Here is a 20,417-nt window from a genome sequence, read left to right as displayed (position 1 = left end):
TTTGCATTCTTCCTCATATTTGTATGGCACAGTCCTTATAACACTAGTTCAAAATTCAGATAAAGGATAAAAGTTTTAAATGCCCCCCTCCTCTCCCTCCAAGTAACTATTACATGGAGAAGAAAAGTGTTCTAGCTTTGCCTTTGCTCTCTATATGCTAGTTTTTTGTATTCAGGTGATTTTTGATGAGAGGAGGTATTGCAATATGAGATACCCTATATTTGCAAGCTGAACTGATTCAATTCCATGTGGTATTTCTAAACATGAACTCATTCAGGAAGAGTGCCCTTGGATGGCGTATATGTGCGATGGCTCTGAAGCTTAGTAAAACAGGGAAGCAGAAAGTAATCATATACGTCAGCAACCATTTAACCTAGACACATATGATGAACATCTACTGAAATTCTCATTGCTTTACTGCCTATGCATTCCACTGTACCCCTTTCAAGTTTCACAAATTATGGATCTGTATTTCGTAACACCCTGGAAAAATATTTGTAGTGGCCTTAGCATCAATGGGGAAATCTCGGCACTAGCAGAGGCATCTCTTTCTTTCTCAGGATTGCATTCATTAATTTGCCAGCAATTGAGTATTCATAAAATATATCTGAACATCAAATACATTTTGGAGTTGCTTCTGTCTGACATAGCTATCTACCTGGATTGAAATATGTGGATGGGATGATGATGACTAATGTAAAACCTGATTAGCCTGAGTTTTGTTTATGTGCCTCACAAAACTGGCTTTGAATATAAGAGGTATGTTGGCTCAGTCCATGATAGTCATCTCTTGATTTGCAACTGGTGTCAGGAAACCTATGAACCTGAAGAAAGCTTATTTCAACTGCAATATGAAGAGGAGTTGGTTCTTATATGCTACTTTTCTCTCCCTGAAGGAGTCTCAAAGCGGCTTACATTTGCCTTCCCTTTCCTCTCCCTGCAACAGACACCTTGTGAGGTGGGTGAGGCTGAGAGAGCCCTGATATCACTGCCCAGTCAGAATAGCTTTATCAGTTCTATGGTGAGCCCAAGGTCACCCAGCTGGCTGCATGCGGGGGAGTGCAGAATCAAACCTACCTTGCTGGATTAGAAGTCCACAGTCCTAACCACTACATCAATCTGGCTCTTATGTGGAACATAAAGATTATAGAACAGGTTGTATCACGCTAGCATTGCTGCAATATGAATTTTAAGTTTTAAAATGCTACATATTCTTCTTTTCAAAGGGAGCAGCAGACTTCAATTCCCAGTGTGAAACTGCATGCTCAGGTCATTTGAAGAATTAGGGCAAATTATTGCCTAAACAAAACGAATCCAGGAACTCAGTTTTAGTTGCATGTATTCACCATGCTTTCTGTCTGCTGTTGCATAATTGTATTTGATCTATCCAGAAGTATCACAGAATACGGCAGATATCAAAAAGACTGACCCTATAGTGCTGGTGATGATTTGAAAAAACAGTTGTATACTCCTGACCATTTCATCTTGCTCATAGTCCAATTGTTTTTTAACAAACAACAGAACAACAAATTATAAAGTGCAGCAATATTTTTCTATTATTATTTATTTAATTTATAAGCTGCCTTCCTCCAAGAACTCAAGGCAGTTTACATAAAACATAAAAATCCCAGTCCCCTAACCAACTCTATCTCTGACGTGCCAAGATGGCAAAAACCCTCCTACCTTCCACAGTTATCCATTGAGGGTTTTACCCAGTGGTATAGTGAAGCCTGAGGGGAGCCCATTGATCTTAACCCCTCAACTGAAAATCTGGTGGAAAAGCTCCTTTTTACTGTGACAGGTCTGTCAGGGCTCTCAACTCCCTTGGAAGCTGATTCCACCAGGTTGGGACCAGGACTGAAAAGTCTCTAGTCTGGGTCATATTTCTCTGGGGCCAGGGACTTCTAACAGGTTAGTACCCACTGAGCAAAGAGCCCGGTGGGAAGCATGAGGAGACAAACGGTCCCTCAGATAGGCTGGGCCCAAGCCACAAATGGCCTTAAAGGTGAAAAACAAAACCTTGAACATGATCCTGGCCATAACTGGTAACCAATGCAGCTGCCTCAGCACTGGCTGGATATGGGTCCTCCAAGGTGAACCAGTGAGGACCCTAGCTGCTGTGTTCTGTACCAGCTGGAGTTTCCAAGGGTAGGCCAGCATAGAGCGAGTTTCAGAAGTCCAGACTAGAGGTGACAATTGCATGAATCACTGTGACCAGGCAGTCCAGAGGCAGGTAGAGTGCTAGTAGCCTTTCTTGGTGAAAAATGGTAAAATGCCATGTGTGCTACCCCCGTGACCTGGCCTTCATCTAAAGGGAGACATCCGGAATCACTCCCAAATGCCTTGCTGTGGACAAGATGTTAAGTTGCGCTCCTGCAAAGGTGGGGAGGCATGCTTCTCCCCCTTTCCTGCTCAACCACAGGACCTCCATCTTGGAGGGGATGCATTTCAGGCAGCTCTGATCTAGCCATCCAGCTACAGATTCCAAACATCTGGCGAATGTATTTGGGAGGAATCTGGGTGGCTGTCCATGAGGAGATAGAGCTGGGTGTCATCAGCATATTGATGACAGCCCAGCCCAAAGCTCTGAACCAACTTTCCCAGAGGGCTCAAAAAGATATTAAATAGCATAGGGGAGAGCACATCCCCCTGCGAGACCCCCCCAAGGGGGTCTATAAGGATGCAACAAAGTCTCTCCCATTGCCACCCTCTGTGTCCAATTCCAGAGAAAGTAACAAGCCATTGAAGGGTTGTACCCCGAATCCTGGCCCTGGTGAGGTGGTGGGCCAGCAACTTGTGGTCGACCACGCTGAACTCGGCCGACAGATCTAACAACCCAAGTATACCTGAACTGCCCCAATCCAGGTATTTATTTATATTTCTGTCACACCGTATCATTAAGCCTCCTGACTCTACGATAGCTCTGGGAGTTAGTGAGTGACCCCTAATATGCAATAAGTTCCATGACTGGGCATGGATTTTGGCCCAGCTCTTCAGCACAGCCATACTGGCATTTCCCATCTGCACACACGTTTATTCAAGCATAAGCCCCACACTGAGTTAAGGAGGAGTAAGCCCACTTAAGCCCTGACCTGAACAATTTTGTCATAGATCTTCTCCAGGTATCAGATACGCAAGTCAGATAAAGGAATTCAGAAGGGGGGGAAGAGCTCAAAGGTGGGGAAAGAAGCAACTAATAGTCATAGTCAGTTTATTTGCAAATAGCCATTGGCAATTACGAAATAGATTAAAATTTTGAAACATTTCAAATCAAAGTAATAAAATAAGCAATAAGATTACATTTAATGATCAAATTTAAATGTTCATTTTGTAAAAGTCCTCCTGTGATTATTCTATGTTTTTGCTCTCTTTAGAAACCTCTTTAGGCCTTATATCTGATAATAAGAACATTAATTTTTCATGATCGGATTGACCATTTGGAGCATTTAGTAAGTGAGCAAGAAATTTGGCTCTCAGTTCTGTATACAGTGGGCAACATAAAATGTGGCGTGGAAGGAGGGGCAACTAATAAGGGGTAAGACACCAGGAATGACCCGCAGTTATAGTGTGATGGGCAGAGGATGTACTTCAGTGGAGATTGCACAGTCCCCTCTGCTGAAACGCTGCAATGCTTCTACGCAAATGCGACCCCCCTCCCCCCAAAAAAGCAGAACATCAATCATGAATATGAACAGATGGCACTTTGACAAGGGAAAACAGACAAACATGTAAGTGTGAACCAGTTGCACCGATACCATGATCATCGGAAGCACCACAACCCTCAAGAAAGCCCAAAAGGTGGCTGCAGTCTGGAAAACACCATTGACATCTATTTATTTGGAAATGTTATATACCTCCTTTACAGAGATCCACTCAAGTGGCATAAAACATAAACAGTAAAGCCATGTTTAAAAGTTAAAGACATTAAAAACAAGACACTGCATCAAAACAGCAGATAACAAATAGACCTTAAACTAGAAGCTGGCATTCCAAAGATGAGCTAGCACCCCTGAAAAAGCCCTGTCTCTAATTGATACCCACCTTACCTCTGTAGGTGGGGCACAGAGACCAGGACTTGAAAAGATCTTAACTGACCAGCTAGGCATTGGGGGGGGAGGGAGGCAGTCCTTCCAGTACTCTGCCCCCAAGCCCTTTAGAGCCTTAAAGGTGAGAACCAGCTCTGAAGTGTACCTGGACACAATATTGCAGTTAAACAAAGAAAAAATATGACATTGAATGAATCAGCCATAAGCACTATTCAACTGCATATACAATCGCACCCACCCACCCTGTAAGGTTCCTACACTTGTTCAAGCCAGGCAATCTAAACTGAAGCAGCTGAACAGCTCTTAAGCATGGTTTCTGCTTTCCAACTTTTGTTTTGGCAGTCATTGATGAATTCTCTGAATATTGCAGCTCACATGGAATCCTTTGCTTACAGATAAAGCACATCAAAGGAGGCACAGATAGGTTTCCTCTTTGCCCAAGGTCAAAGTGTAAGCCAGCAGCAACACTGGAGCCAGAACGCAGCCAGTTTCAGATGGATTTGTATTTTAATAATGAGGCTCCCTATCCAATAGAGATCAAAGAGATCCATTTATTGAACATTCTTCAGCCTCACAAAGGAAAGAAGAACAAGTAGATGGTAATGCTCCTAGCCAGGTCCATTGGGTTGCAGTTTGCTGTTTGGATCTGCCTCAGTTCCTGCCCAGTCTGGCTCTCTCTCAGACATGTGCATATCTGATCCCCCATACATGCAGGTCAACAGCTTCAAATCTAATTACAGAGCTTTTCAAGCACCTTTTCCAGTCGGCTGAGTGCACTGACCCATTCTGAATTCAGCGATGTGAAAGGTTTTACAAGGTGTGATGAGCAGCAGTGCATGCATGTCAGAGAGTAGGCACATCACATCTCATTGGGAGAGGCACCACATTTGAACTGAGGTTATGGCACTGTTTTTCCTTTGCACTATGCTCAGTGGCCTGGGGCAGGTAGCGTGGCTGTCTGCAAATAAAGGCCAAGCAACTTCCTTGCTCAGCACTAAAAATCTGTTGCATGTCTGCAACAGAGGTGAGCTTTAAAAGAGGAGCTGATACAATTTTGTAAAATCTGTGCCCACCTGTGCCCAGTGGGTAGGATTTCACAGCACCATAACTTAACTTAATGGGTGATTAAATTCATCCAGGCACTTCACTTTGTTTCCCCCACTACATATCAGAATTAATGGGAAAATACAGAAATCAATCAAATGAACCTTGTAACTTAATTTCCCATAAAATATGAACCTTCCCCGTTCAGTTCTAATCCACTTTCAAATCCAGCATTAGACAAATGCTCAGCCCGTTTAGCTTGCTATTTGCAATAAAAGAATTTAAGCACCATTCAATGTATATATAGATGCCATTAAAAAAACCCCAAACTACTTTCCCCTAGTGCAGGGATCCCAAACCTTGTAAGCCTACCAACACCATTGGAATTCTGACATGATGTGGTGGGTATAGCCGTATAATGGCTGCCACAGGAGATGGAGCCAACCAAAATGTCAAAAAGTAAGGTCATGCATAACTCTAATAGTAAATATTATATTAAATATTCTAATATTCAGGGCATATTGGGTTTTTTAATGATTTGCAAATACACAGCTTATCTTCAGTGTCACAGTGAAGATCCCAGTGCTGTGGTGGCAGCTGTTGCCAAAGCTACTTCTTTAAAAACTCTGCACCGCCAATCTCCAGTGGCCAATCAGAAGCCCTGCTGGGCAAAAGTTTCATCTGGCCACACCCACTTTCAAAAAACACTTGTTACTGGGAAAGTATTGATGAGCATCATAATTGTTTATGGACACCATGGCAGGGATTCCTACACTAGAAATTTGTATGGTTTTGCAATGCTTTCTAGGGCCTCATTTGTCATTATCAATCACCCTTAATCTGCTGCTGTCAATAACTCACAATCCTAACCTCTTCTTCTACTTTCAGCAGTAAATTTGCTCACTCTTGTTCATTGCACATGAATTACAGGGTGGCTGTAGTCCATGATATTGCAGATTAGTGAGAAGAAGGGGTATCTGTGTAAGACCTCCATAGGGACTTGCTTAGATTAAACAACAATAACAGCGAGTTTTGAAGTACAGATACTTGTGGGCCATGAGTCACTGTTGCCTCTGGAGAAAGATCAAGTTGTATTTTATGCAAAAGGAGTTCAAAATGGCAATCCAACTTCTTCTCCATTTAGACATTCTAAATTTAGACTGTCTAATACAGTATCCATGTAAACCATCTATTCTTTGTTCTCCCTGGCCTCTGAAACTTGCCCAGGGAGCCGAAGCATTCAATATGTGTTTTGTACAGTATATATATATATATTCAAATCTCTTTGCAATGTAGTTCTGCAGTACTGTTTTCTTGCCAGTTTCATTTCTTAAGCTTTGTTTTCTTTCTCTTTCCTGTCTGTCTGTCTTATCTGCAACCTGCTCACTGAACTTGGGGCCTCATCGCTCCCCTGGTTGGATCACCTATGGACAGGGAAGGCCGTATGGTGGTGTTATCCCTTGTACTGGGGCTCTCAGAACAGGACGACTTTGCCAATATACCTGATCTACAAGCCACCGGCAACCAGCAGAACCAGAACTCTCAGGGGGACAAGAGGTATGAGGAGGAGACAAGGGTTTCCGTGGCAGCAAACAGCGAGAGAAAAGAAAGCCTCAGGAGAAGGCTTACATCATAGCCCTTGAGGGTGGAAGGCTTGTGCAAGAGGAGCCCCATTTTTGGCCCTGGTGATACATCTAAGCAGGTCTAAGCAGCATTTCCCTTCCTGCTTAGTATCTCATTTCACCTCTGATATCCGGGTCCTTCTTGGAGACGTATTGGAATTCTTTTCCTATGCCTTTCTTTCCTGTATATACTATACTGGGAACCTATGCTCTCTCCAGCTCCATCCAATGCTATGTCTCTTCCCAGCCTCAACAATAGGTATATGTGCAGTGGCCGTGCTTTATTAGAAGAGTATCTTGTGGAGACTAGGGGTGGTCAGTGTTCTGAGTTGAGAATGGTTTCCCTGATCAGGTCCGCTACTGGCTATGCTATCTAGAAGGAGTAAATGAGACCTGCCTATAAAAGACAATTTTTCTTTTGTTATAAGGTTTCACAAAGTTTCAGGATACCTGAATTTAAATACATAGTGTTTTTTTCAAAAGAAGGTAGGATACTATCTGCACCAATGTTTATCTCCTTGCACTCTCCATGGTCCTGAAAAAGAGCATGAATTCAATTGAGTAGTAATTTTCTACCCAGTTGCCATTTGGCGAATATGAACTCTTGTGGTTAGACATATAATATCAGATTGGAATTTCTTGATCTTGTAAATGAGAGTAAATTTCATGGAAACAAGGGACTTCCAATCAGAATGCTGAGAGAAATGCTTCATAGCAGTTCCATAACTCAGGTGCCTCACATCTCTTCCGTAAATTTAGTAGAGACTGGGGACTTCCAGGTAGCATAAACATACTTGCAAGGCCCTCAATGACTAACTCCATGTTTATATGACACATTCTTCTACTGAAGATGCATATATCAATACCATCTCTGCCTATTCTGAGCAACATAGAGTACACTCATTAAATGTAGGGTGTTTTTTGTGAAGTAATAATAGTGTCTCATTCCCAACTTTCCCCATCTTGTATTCTAACTTACTTGGCTAATAGGATCTAACAGGGTCATGTTGTGTGATTCAGAATATAGGCAATGGGAGGGGAACTTCCTGGGTAGAGGCAGAGGCTTCAACAGTTCCACATGTGTGTTAAATTCCATCTCTGGAGGAGAGGAGGTGTGAAGGAGCAAATTTCACATGATGGGTTCATTAATTAAATAGCTTCACTTGTCACTATTTTTAACTTGATGTAGCTATATTCCTATATTCCTCTACATATCTTAGCACTTTCCATTTGATTGTCCAACTGCTCCACCCATGCTTTTTCAAACTGCAATTTTAAGTAGTAGCAAGTGGATGAAAAGCCATTCAGACCACTTGTTAGCACATGTCCATTCTATATACTGTCAATCTGGAAAGTTCCCCTGCATCATGAGGTCTTCCTAGTCACAGCTCAGTGAGCAGGCTCCCATATGAGAGCCAGTTTGGTGTAGTGGTTAGGAGTGGGGACTTCTAATCTGGCATGCCAGGTTCGATTCTGCGCTCCCCCACATGCAACCAGCTGGGTGACCTTGGGCTCGCCACGGTACTGATAAACCTGTTCTGACTGAGCAGTGATATCAAGGCTCTCTCAGCCTCATCCACCCCACAGGGTGTCTGTTGTGGGGAGAGGAATGGGAAGGCGACTGTAAGCCACTTTGAGCCTCCTTCGGGTAGGGAAAAGCGGCATATATGAACCAACTCTTCTTCTTCTTGGGTTATGGACTCTGCTTCAGTAATAAGAACACCTGCATGTGTTTAGTGTATCTGTTGCATAATGATACCAGAAAATCAAAGACAGCAGAAGATGAGCAAGTAGAAAACACAGGCCTTACAGACATTTTGATAAGGCTGAATATGGAGATCACTCCTTGTTTCAATATATCAAGAGCATGGAATTAAACCCATTGAGAGAGATCTGTGTAGAGCATCAGTGGGGATACATATGGGGCACAAAACTTCTTTACCTATAGGCTCTGGCCTTCACTGTGTCCCTGTATTTCTGGACATACAGCATGAAAATATGGGACCGTAAGGCATCTAGGCTAGCATTACAGAGGCATTTAGCTTTACAGAGCAGATATTTGGGGCTTGTTCTTGGTGTTATTTTTTCTGCAAAAATATTTGTAATTTTGTCAATAATTTTTCTAATAATGGCCACATTAATGCATTTGTTGTGAAGCCATTTGTCCACATGTTCAGATACATGTGGAAAAGATCACTGCATAAAACTTAACATTCATTTGGAAAATCCAGGCTGAGTATGTTTGATTGATCATTAGTCAAACTTTCCTTTAGAGTAACTTTCATAACCCCAGCAACAGAATAGAAAATGATACAGTTTATTTGTTGACACTGGGCACAAAAACACTAATACTTCTTTGCCCTCTTGATGGGCTGTATTCAGACAATTAGAAGCAATATAATAGCCACTTGAAAACTTCTGCTGGAGAGAGTGGGAAAGCTTGTTCTCTTTCATAAACTGTTAGGTAGCAGGGTTCAGACTCTTGGTAATAAGAGGTGCCTGCCAGTAGTTTCCACACTCGTAAGCCTGCATTATGATCAGCTTGTTGCAGTAACTAAGAAATCTGAAAAAATAAAGAGGTGACCGTAGGACAGTTGCCTTGGAATTACTGCACTGTAAGCTTTTAAGTGGAATCCACCCCAAGCCAGATGGCTCCTTGCCTTGATGTGGGTAGCAGAGTCGCATATGAACAACAATGAGAATTTTTAACTGCTGCTAAGCTGAAGGTATGACTGCTTTAAATCTGTGGTACCAAGTCCCAGAACGTATTTAATGAGTTTCTCAATTGCATCTTTCTGGGTCAGGCACATTAGACCATGTCTATAAGGACATAAACTCACAGGACTAGTTTAGAAGGCTACATATATGTTGGGGTTGAGTTGAATCTAGCTAGATTTGAGCATATGGTGAAGTGGACTGTTGCTTCTTTATCATGCAGTGGGTTTTCTACTCAATCATGTTGAACACATCACCACGAAGCTGCAGAACTCTGAGCTGTGTAGAGGCGGAAAGCCTGTGGGTTGGACACATGGTGAATGTACCAAACACTGTAAAATTCTCTGCATGCTTGTTTGTTACATGAATGGGCCTCTGCTTACAACTCCAGCAATTAACCATGTAGAAAGTATTCTTCTGGTGTCTTCTACTTGAAGAGAAGAGACAGTCAAGACACCTGTTTAAATGGGGTTATGTCTTCATGCCCTGCAAGAAACATAAAAACATATTATTACAAGCAAATGACTCAAAGGAGAAATGCTGGTATGGTATGCCCGGACCTAAACTGCTGTTTAGGTATCCTAACCTAAACTGCTGTTCAAACACCACATAGTCTTGGTGCAGCATAATTCATGGGGATATGATCTGTTCATCTGTAAGTGCCACAGATGTTCTGCTTCTTGCTCTGTTCCACGAGCTCAGTGTTTCTCCCACATTTGATACCAGAAGCTCAATGAATCAGAAAAGACTAGTTGCCACTTGCTTTTCTCCTTTCTCATTTCCCTGTGAGGCCTAGATTGTACATTCCCAAGGTGACACAGTAGATTCCAAAAACCCCATGGCCTGGTTTCCTCATCAGTGTTGCCCCAGCTGCTATCACAATATAGGAAGAAATAATGTGATCAGCATAAGCCGAAGTGTGCTCAGAGCTTAGTATGTTCGTGAAGCAGTCTGAAATGGAACCACAGCATGGGGAAGGTGGCAACTGCTAGCAACTCTGTAACATCTGAGTTGGGCCTTTGTTTCAGGCCCTATATCTCTCCAGCTACTTCCCTTTCCTTCTTCTAACAGGAGCATTTCTCCACCTGTTAGCACTCCTCTTGTGTGTGACTTCTCTGATTCTTTTACTCACCCACTATATTGCTCCTGTCTTTTATTGTATCCTTTCCACATGCTCCCTCCCTTTCCACACACTTTTCCTGCCTTCCTTCCTTCCTTCCCTGCCTGCCTGCCTGGCCAGTGGAATGTTGATAGTTGCGATGTGGTTGTTGGGGTGGGGGAGATGCTGTTAGCTGGAGCTTGTGGGGAGAGTGCATTCAAATCCCTTTTACTTTGGTCTATCCCTTCCCAGCACTCTTGTTTGCAGTGATCACCTGGTGTTCTCCTGTCCTGTATCCCAGTGTAATATCTCCTCCAGCCACCTTGTACTTTCTCTTCTTCCTTCTAGCCCTGCTGCTACTGTCGCACCTGGCCTTTTCCCATTGTCAGTCCTGGCAACTCCAGTTCAGTGCCTTGTTTTGTGTGTGTGGTGGCAGCTTCTGCCTTACTAATATGTGTGTGTGTGTGTCTTTATTCCTTTTTTTCCTCCACCCCATTTCCCTTCTATCAGGAGGCAGCCTGCAGTCCATGTGGCAGAAGATATTCTACTCTTCTCTCTCTCTCTTTCTCTCTCTCTCTCTCTGAGCTTGTCTTGTGACTTCTGTAGCACTAACCAACCCCCAGACAGCTTTGCTGCTGATCCAGTACTCTGAGATTGCAAAAATAACTCTGAATTTATTATACCTCCTGACAGTCAATCTTTCCCTCTCTATTTATAACTTGGTTTTTTAGCTTTAGCTATTTCAGTCCCCTCTGTCTGTGCATGCATGTGCCAGCCTGTTTGCCAGTGCACACCAGCATGTCTGGAACTCCGCATGTATCTGTCTGCCCGAGATTATAATCTTTGAGTCCAACATTTCCCACCACTTATGTATGGGTATGCTTAGTCTCAGTGTATGCTGCTGTTTTTCTATGTGTGTTTTTCTGGATATGTATCAGTATGCCTCAACTTATGTGCGGTGTGTCTGCATAACATGTGCTGTGCCTGCAATGTGGATATGATGTGTTCACTGGTGTGTGCTGGTCCATCTCTTTCTGGGTATCATAACTTCTGACACTTTGTGAAATTTCAATAGGCATCTGTAGTAGATCAGTGTCTTGGGGGAGGTGTTTATTTCCCTTGATCAGCATCTCTTTTACATTATTTTTGTGCCTCTAAACAATTTGTCTCTCTATGTGCTTTTCAGCCTTCTTTTACACATCCTATAGAAAACGTCAGTGAGTAAGGCCCAGCAGACTGCAGTCTAAGTAGGCACTGCCTGCTCCTGGCTATTTAAAAATGATAGCCTTGTCCAATGGAGGGCCTTATCATAGAATGATGGGTTTTCTATTGAGATGTGTAGAAATGTTTGTGTGTCCCCACCTGTATCTGTGAATCCATCTCTGTGTGGACAGTACTCTTTATTATCTGTGCAGCATTTGGTAGTATGCAAAATGCTGTGTGGTTTTTATTTAACCTTAAAATAAGCTATGAGGTAGATCAGACAGTGATTGGTCCAGGGCCACACAATGAGGTATGGGTTTTTGTTCTTTTTTTTGGGGGGGGGCATTATGAAGAATTTGAAGGAGAAAAAGAAGAGCTGGTTTTTATGCCCTGTTTTAACTGCCGAAGGAATCTCAAAGCACCTTCCAATTGCCTTCCCTTCCTCTCCCCACAACAGACACCCTGTGAGGTAGGTAAGACTGAGAGAGTTATGACATGACTGCTTGGTCAGAACAGCACTATCAGGGCTGTGACAAGCTCAAGGTCACCCAACTGACTGCATGTGGAGGAGTGGAGATTCTCCCAGATTCATACCCAATATGTATAAACAAAGCTTGCCACATCTCCAGCAAACTGCAACAGAGTTCTCCCCTAGACACCCTTCTGGTAGCGAACTGGGGAAATGACATTTCTTCCTCTTCCCATTATGCACTTTTCTCTATCCCCAAGCCTTCAGCTCATCCTTTTTAGTAAGAAGACTATGGAGTACCTCAGGTGATAATAATCATACTTCTTCCACATGAAGCTGCGTTGCAGAGCAGAAGTTTGAACCTAAGTTGCACATTCCAGCTAATCACAAACAAGCTGTTCACGCCGCCTCGTGTTTAAATCCCCACTCTCCTGTGGAAGCTCACTGGGTGACATTGAGCCAGTTGCACATTCTCAGCCTAACTCATCTCATAGGGTTGTGAGGATAAAATTGGAGGAGAGAGTAATCCATGCTGTTTGGAGTCCCCATTGTGGAGAAAGGTGTGGTATTAATGAAGTAAATAAATATTAAATATAGTTGAAGATGGGGTACAGATCAAAGGTAGGCTGGTAGATGTGGGGGGAGGTGAGAAAAGGAGTGGCGAGGATATGGGGACTGCCAGGTGGTGGGAAAAAGAAAATAGGAAGAGGATATAGGGGGAATGAGGTGCCTCCTGCAACTCCTGTTGAGTTCCTTACTGCACAACTTGGCTACAGCTTAGGGCTGCCAGAGGGGGGAAGGAAGGAAAGCTGAAAGGGGGGGGGAGATATAGATAGGTATAATGGCTGGTAGGAAGAACAGTAGGAAGCAAGAAAAGTGGAGTGACTATGGTGGCTTTTAGGGAAGGGAAAGAGGAAATGGGATGGAAAACGAGATGCCCCCTACCAGCTCTTGCAGGGGCCCTGCTTATAATGTTATATTAGTGTCTTTATCCTCATATGTCTGTGCTGTATGTCATTCTGTTTCTAACTGTGACCATTTGTCTCCTTATAAATCCATTGCCATTGTATTTCTGTGGGCAATGAACAGGTTTATGTCACTTCTGTATGTGCCTTTCTGGCCTTGTGCTTCCTGCCAGCTCTTTCTTCTGGCTTATTTCTTTCACCTGAATTCCTGTTAGTTCCCAACTTATGACCAGATGAAGCAATGCACCTGTTATAGTCAGTGAAGTTCCTCATTGTTATCAATTCTCCCAACATTATCAAAAGCAAGGTCACTGACATATTGCATAGAGCTCTGAAAGAAACACACATCATCCTGGCCTTATCTGGTAGCTGGCAGAGGCATAGACTACTTTGATCTGAGCTCATTTGAGGCCTGTAGAAATCTGGCATGTTTGATATATGAAAGAGGAGTAGCCACAGGATGTGTTCTGCTTATAGGTCCTTTGTTGAAGACATGTGTGTGTTTATGAGGCAGAGTTATGCATCCTTTATTGGATTAGATGTTCCTAGCCATGCTGTTGTGGGGGCACAAAGATAGGGAATAAAGTGAGTTTCCAGAGGTACTAGCACATGGCTGTTTTGCTCTTTAAGGTAAAGCAAAGTAGCCAGGAAAGCAGATCTACATCACATTACTAGTAATGTTGCATGGCTCTGTGAGCACAAACCACTGATGATAAGCCAATATAACAATGCCATTTGGTGAAAGATAAAGCACTCTCAAGTCCCTTAAATTGACAGGTGTCAGATTTGGACTATAGACCTGGCCTGATGCAGACAATCATGCCTTGTATTTTTCATGCTGGCCCTTTTGCAGGGACACCACAATACATCCCTTTAATGCCCTACACTCAGGTTCCCCAGGTGTTCTGCATACGTAAACGCTGGTAGAGAAACCATCTGGCCATACGTCACTTCAGCAATTGCCTGTCAAGGAAAGCAAACAAAGGTGGTTGCTTTTTGTGAGAGAAAATGTTTGTTTATGGAAAAGGTTAATGGACTGGAGAAGCAGGAAGGGAGTTTGCAGGAAGCACCAGTACGGAACCCATGATTCCTTGGCCCTCCCTGTCTGGTGAGTCCCATCTATATTTTGGATCAAAACAAGCAGAGAAGTACACATCATACAAGTGGATCCAAAATATTCACAGAGGACAAATGAAGAAGATTGGTGGGGAGAGGTTCCCTCCAAATGGAAAGGAATCTCAAACCAGAACAATGGGAGATACTGGGCAAGAATGAAGTGACATGGATTGATACTCATTATTATTTATATATGGCAATGAAATCAACATACATGGCACTTTGCCACAGGAAAAGACAAGTTCCTCCCTTAAGACATTTGCAGCCTAAATTGTAAACAGTAAAGAAAATAAGTCCAAAAGAAAATAAACAATAAAGAGGTAAGGATGAGATGTGCTAGCAGAGGACCCATATCCCAAGGAATGGGTTGCAGATGAACACACAGGTGTGCTGTCAAAGGAAGCTGCTGTTCTGAAAAATGTATGCCCTGTGCTAGAGTTTTAGCCTCTATTCCCTTGTGGTTTTTTGTTTCCTGTCTTGAACACTGTGTCTCTTCAATACCCAGTGCAGATACTTTTTTTTTTCACCTCCAGGTTACCTTCAGGTGGCAAGGCAGTGAGCACAGCACCAGTGCCTGGGCAGATGCAGCATGATGAGTCTGACCACAAAACAGAGCCTCGCTCGTCCGTCTCAGATCTTGTAAATTCCCTGACTAGTGAGATGCTGATGGTGAGTACAGCCAGGTTTGCCCAGCTTTCATGTTCTTGTATGGTCCAGAGAACACTCCACTCTAAATTTCCCATGTTTCCTTCTCTTGGGAAAAGCAGGGTTGTATCCAAAGGAAATGATGCTACGCGTTTTTAAGCAAGGAATTCAGTCTCCCTTCCATGGTCAGTTAATGAGACCATGATTTAATCTGACGTTTCTCTGCATCCATAACTGAGTTTCAGAATACGTGAAATAATTTCTAAAACCATCTCATAATGGTCTTGATTGTTCATAAATTGTTGAAAATTGGGTTTACAAAAGTTTCATGGAATATAGTTTTTATTGTTGTTGTTTCTCACCTTAGTAGGGAAGATGTAGTTCTTAACTAGAAATTTCCCAGCGTCCTCCTGGTGGGCAGCTACACAAGCCTGTTGTGGATGAATTTCAATCATGAATATGTGTTTTATTGTGGGGTTTTAGGCACTGTAACCCACCACAAGCCAGCCAGTCTGGGAGTGATGGGAGTGATATGAGAGAGAGAGAGAAAGTGAGAGAGAGAGAATAAAATGAGCCATACAAGAGGAAACCTTATTGAAATGCACATATTCCCGTGAGCAGGATCTTCCAGCCTTTTGATTAAATCATGTCAGATCTATGGCTTTACTGTGATTCGGGAATATGAACCTGAAACTTCAGCCTATAGACCTTGGGACTTGATTTGCTTTGCATCAACAGAAGCCAATGGAGTTTACAGAATTCTTACATTTGCCCCGTTCAGATCAACCACATAGGAAACTTCCTCTCTCCATTTCACTGACAATGCGAGTTGGGAAGAACATACTTCTAGGTTGGTATAGAGGCTTCTGTTCTGACCTCCAGGTGGTGGCTGCAGAACTCTTGGGATTTAAACTGGTTTCCAGGTTACAGAAATCAGTTCCTCCTGAGAAAAGGGCCACTTAGAAAGGTGGATTCTCTGTCATTATACCCCATTGAAGTCCTTCCCTTCCCCAAACCCTCAGGCTCTACCCCAAAATCTCAACATATTTCCCAAACTGAAGATGGCAAGCCTAGATACAACATACAAACGGCCATGTTTGCAAATAGATTAAAAGTGGTGGAGCAGAAATTTTAATTCAAATGTTTGGAAACTTACAAGTTCACTGAACATTAGATCCATATGGAAATTCTTAAGTATATTTTACAATACTAAAGACTGTTGAGCATTAATCTTAAGCACATGTTTTAAAATACTAAAGGTAGAAGGGCAGTCCCCATATTGATTTTCAGCAGTCAAAACAGTTTGTTTGTTTTTTAATTTGTGTGTGATTGCCTAACATAAAAAGCAGCCAACTATGATGAACCAGGCCATGCATTCAATTTCATACAGGTGTGTTATGTGATGGCTACAATTGCATTTGAACTTCCTTGTCCCCTTAACCTTTGACTTCCATCCTGAATCCACCCTGGTTCATTGTCAAATGGATTTCAGTGATTCTGGCCTCACTGTTTTGAAAGGAATGAAATCATATGAACTGGAACTCTGGGGCAAGTCTTGAGATGGAACTGTTTCATTTATTGTTAGGATATCACAACAGGTATGTCATAGCCCATGATGCAGCGGGCACACAGAGAAGAAGGCTGTGGAGCTGACATGGTGCACTCCTGGTTTAAGATTTCTTAAATGAACAAGAAAGAGAAATGGCTGAAATCTCTGCTAGAGACATGGAGTCAGACAACAATCAAAATCCAGTGGAAAATCATACTCATTGTTTAATGTAGTGATAATGTTATAAGCTACTTTTGGTCCCCACTGGGGAGGAACATGAGGTAGAAATTAAATAACGCAATAATCCTTTGCACATTTCCACTATGGCCCTCCGTTTCTGACATTGCAATCCTTCTTATCCTTATCCTGTTTTCAGTGCTTTATTCTGTTTTGGGCTGGCAGAAATAAACAGCGCAATTCTAAACAGAATTACACCCTTCTCAGTCTATTGAAGTCAGTGGGCTTAAGAGGGTGTAACTCTGTTTAGGATTGCACTGCCAGTCACAGAGAATATAGCAGGTGCAGAAGTGGTTACTGAAACCATTGAATTACAGGTACAGTTGACCCCTGTGTTACGGATATATCTGGAAATTAGGTAAACCCTGAGGCAAAGAACTCTGATAGAGAGTCCCATGGTACACATAGGAAATTAACTTGTGACGTTCTCCTATACTAAATCAAGCTTAGTTTCTCTGTCAGACGTCCTATGTCTTATTAGGATCATCTTAATATATTAGCCAACACTGAGTTTTAATCCCTTGACAGGTTTCACAGTTAGATATCGTGCAGTGCTCAGGAATAGGCCCAAAGGACTAACACTAGGCGGTTCTGTTTCTTTGTATCATGTATGAAATTTTGTTCAAATGAGCTTTTCTCATTTGCATTCCAGTTTTAAAGTCTCCTGAAAAGTATTTTGTTTGTTGTGACAAGATTCTTGCTGCAACCCCATGAAGGAAATCTCATGCAAACACGTTATAAAACTGATGTGAACATAAGACCTGAAGTGTTGCTGCATCTGGTGGTATGCCATTTCCTTGTTTGTGCCATCTCCATACAAGGAACCACAATTGTGTACATCGTTCTATACTGGGAGAAGTATTTTGTGTGAACAGGCACAACCTGCAGTTCAACATAAATGTATACTATGTGTGGATTCACACTGCTAATATAGCTTTTCTCTGTCATTGCCACTGTCTGGCATGACTGGGTCAGAAGCTCATGATTGCCCCTTGATCCTAGTGTCAGGTGATGACTGATCCATCACAGATTGACCAGTGTGGGCAGAATTTTTAGGTTGTTTCATATCTCCTCCTATGCTATGCTTTTCCAACAAAGTCTGAGCATGCATTCAGCTGCAGATCATCTGCTGAATAATCGAGACATACCTGCAGATATGAACTGGCCTTGAGAAAAATAACTAAGTCCACAAGCATTCTAAATAGCTCCTGGTCTCTAATGCGCGCTCACAGGCTGTCATTTTCCCTGCATGCTGACTACTTTTACCTCACGTGGGGCTTGCCTTTGTGACCGTGTCAAGCTCCTGAGCATTATCACCTCCCTGATCCTGACAATTTATAATCAGGCTGGAAAAAAACAGGCATTGTTCCCACTAGAGGCAATATGGGGTCATGTGCTTCCCTCTTGTGGTAGAACTGGGGCACGCAGCGCTAGAAGCCAAGTGTGCTTGATGTGAAATGGAGGAACAGGAAGAGTGACCTGGTCAGGTCCAACTGAATATTCTGATTTTAGCACTTCTTCTCCAAACTCACCTCTTTAAGATGTACATTGTACAAAATCATCACATGTGATGTCCTACAAATAGGATTTATCCAATTTTTTATTATTACGGTACTAGACCAGTAGTCAAATTACAAGGTACATAAAAACATCTGGCATTAACAAGATAAAAGAATCATTGATAACTTAAATATTATAAAAGATAAAAACATTCCAGCTATAAGAATCATTCTGGTTTTAAAACTCACAAGCATTATCTCAAGCAATTGAGACTCTCTCTACCTAAGTTGCTCCGAATCCAACCAGCTCTTCCTTGTTTTGATTGCTCTCCAAGCAAATCTGGCCACAACCGAAGTTATTTCTGTGCTTTTGTCTGACAACATCTGTGATTGCCTCTGAGTTGGGCTTATTCTGTAGGGAAGATATAAGTTCTCCCCTGAATTGATTTATCCAATTTCCTGTCCTCTAGGAATTTTAATTTTTGAAATAATCTTAAGTATGTAGAGAAGCTGTCCCAAGACACAGAGCCTGAGGCATAGCAAGTGTTCTCATGGCACAATGTAGGACTATTGGCTGTCTTCTACAGACTTTCTCAGCAGTAAGGCAAGTGTAGCACTGCTATGGAGAAGATCACAGCTTTTGAGACCAGGCTAGAGACTACAGTTGAGAAAGCTGCTGGCAACAGTGAAGGATGGAGCTACTAAGTGGAGAGGCAGTAGAATTGTGAGGAGGAAACAGCTGGCTGGGAGGAAGAGGGTGAGGAAGAATGGGATGAAAATGCACACAGAAAGACAGACAGACAGACAGATGTTGCATACAGCCTCTATTAAATTAAAATTGTATTTATTTCTATCACTTGTTCCACAAAGTGACAGGCTCCTAAAACATCAGTATTTTGAAAACAACTTGATAGAAATAATTTTAACAGTATAATAGGAAATCTAAATGCTAATATTTCAGCCATTTAAAAAAGAGAGAAATTTGTTTAGCTGTCTTCAATAGGTCTCTAAGGAGGCAGTATTTAAATGACCCAAATAAATAAATATTCCCTATTAGTCCTCATGAAATAATGTCTAAGCTTGTTCTATGAAGACCAGGAGGAAATTAGCCCCAAAAATCTTATACGAGTGACAGTATTCCAAAGATTATGCATGGCGGCAGCCATGCTGGGCTGCCTCCATGCTGTTGTAGTGGGGTAGGATGCCCCACCATCCCCCACATGCGCACAGGGGAGGGGCTCCCCCGGGGTATGCAGCCTGCCCCGCCGTAATGGCCGCGTGGGCACAACGCAGGGGCCGGAAGCACTGGGTATACTTCATGGTGGCAGTGGCATTTGGGTTGTAGAGTGGGGGGCAGAAGGCCCCCACCGCACTATGGCAGGGGAGTGACATGCCACTCCCCAGCCTAGGTGGGTGTGGGGAAACTTCCTGTCCAGCTCCGCAGCTCCGTGGAGCTGGCAGGAGTGTGTGATGTCCCTGCAGGGACACCATAGTTTGGGGGAAGGTTACGCACAGGGCTGGCCTGCCCAAGGCCCTGATGGCGCCCATGGCATCTCAGGGAACGTGGAAGATTCCACGTCCCCTTACTGAGGACCTGAGTCAGGCCAGGGCTCGGCAGTGCCCAGGATGGTGACAACTTCGAGTATAATCACGGATAAGCCCCACAGCACTGTCGCCCCCAGCCTAGGCATTCCACTCCATGCATATTCAGTCATAGAATGCCACCCTCCCATCCACCTCCCAAAAAAGCCCCACTTCAGCAGTTGATATCTGGAGAAGAGCCTCTTCTGTTGTGGGATCCTACCCATGCAATACAGTTAAATGAAGCTTTTAATGCACTGAAAGATTCATACAGAAGGTTCATACCAGGTAGGGGCTATGACTCAGTGGTAGAGCATATGCTTGGAATGTAGAAGGGCCAGGTTCAGTCCCCACCATCTCCAGCTAAAAGGATCAGGTGATGAAAAAGTCCTCAACCCAAGACACTGGAAAGTTGCTGTCAGTCTGAGTGGACATTACTGACCTTAATGGGCCAAGGCTCTTGTTCGGTATAAGGCAGCTTCATGGTTTAATTTGTACTGGATACTGATCACAGATAACCTGGACCATAGCCATGTAGGACTTTAACATTCTGATGGATAAGTTGAAGGACTGCAATCTGGATTTTCAGATAGTTAAGTGGATAGGGAATTGGTTAGAGAACCGCAC

The 20,417-nt window shown here is 43.0% G+C and overlaps 1 protein-coding gene across 8 annotated transcripts in view; it reads left to right on the top strand.

Moving 5' to 3' along the window:
- SYT7 (synaptotagmin 7) overlaps positions 1-20,417 on the top strand; it is a 284,642-nt gene that overhangs the window by 219,438 nt on the left and 44,787 nt on the right. For 5 of the 8 annotated variants that reach the window (XM_077321147.1, XM_077321149.1, XM_077321150.1 and 2 more), the window contains 2 exons: positions 6,525-6,647; positions 14,813-14,948. In XM_077321147.1, the coding sequence (XP_077177262.1) occupies positions 6,525-6,647; positions 14,813-14,948 (259 nt within the window). The remainder of the gene's footprint in view (positions 1-6,524; positions 6,648-14,812; positions 14,949-20,417) is intronic. The other 3 variants (XM_077321148.1, XM_077321153.1, XM_077321154.1) reach the window with 1 other exon arrangement.

Source organism: Paroedura picta, chromosome 2 (assembly GCF_049243985.1).
Source record: "Paroedura picta isolate Pp20150507F chromosome 2, Ppicta_v3.0, whole genome shotgun sequence".
NCBI lineage: Eukaryota > Metazoa > Chordata > Lepidosauria > Squamata > Gekkonidae > Paroedura > Paroedura picta.
Note: the sequence above shows the minus strand (reverse complement) of the source record. Positions and strands in the feature narration are given on the sequence as shown.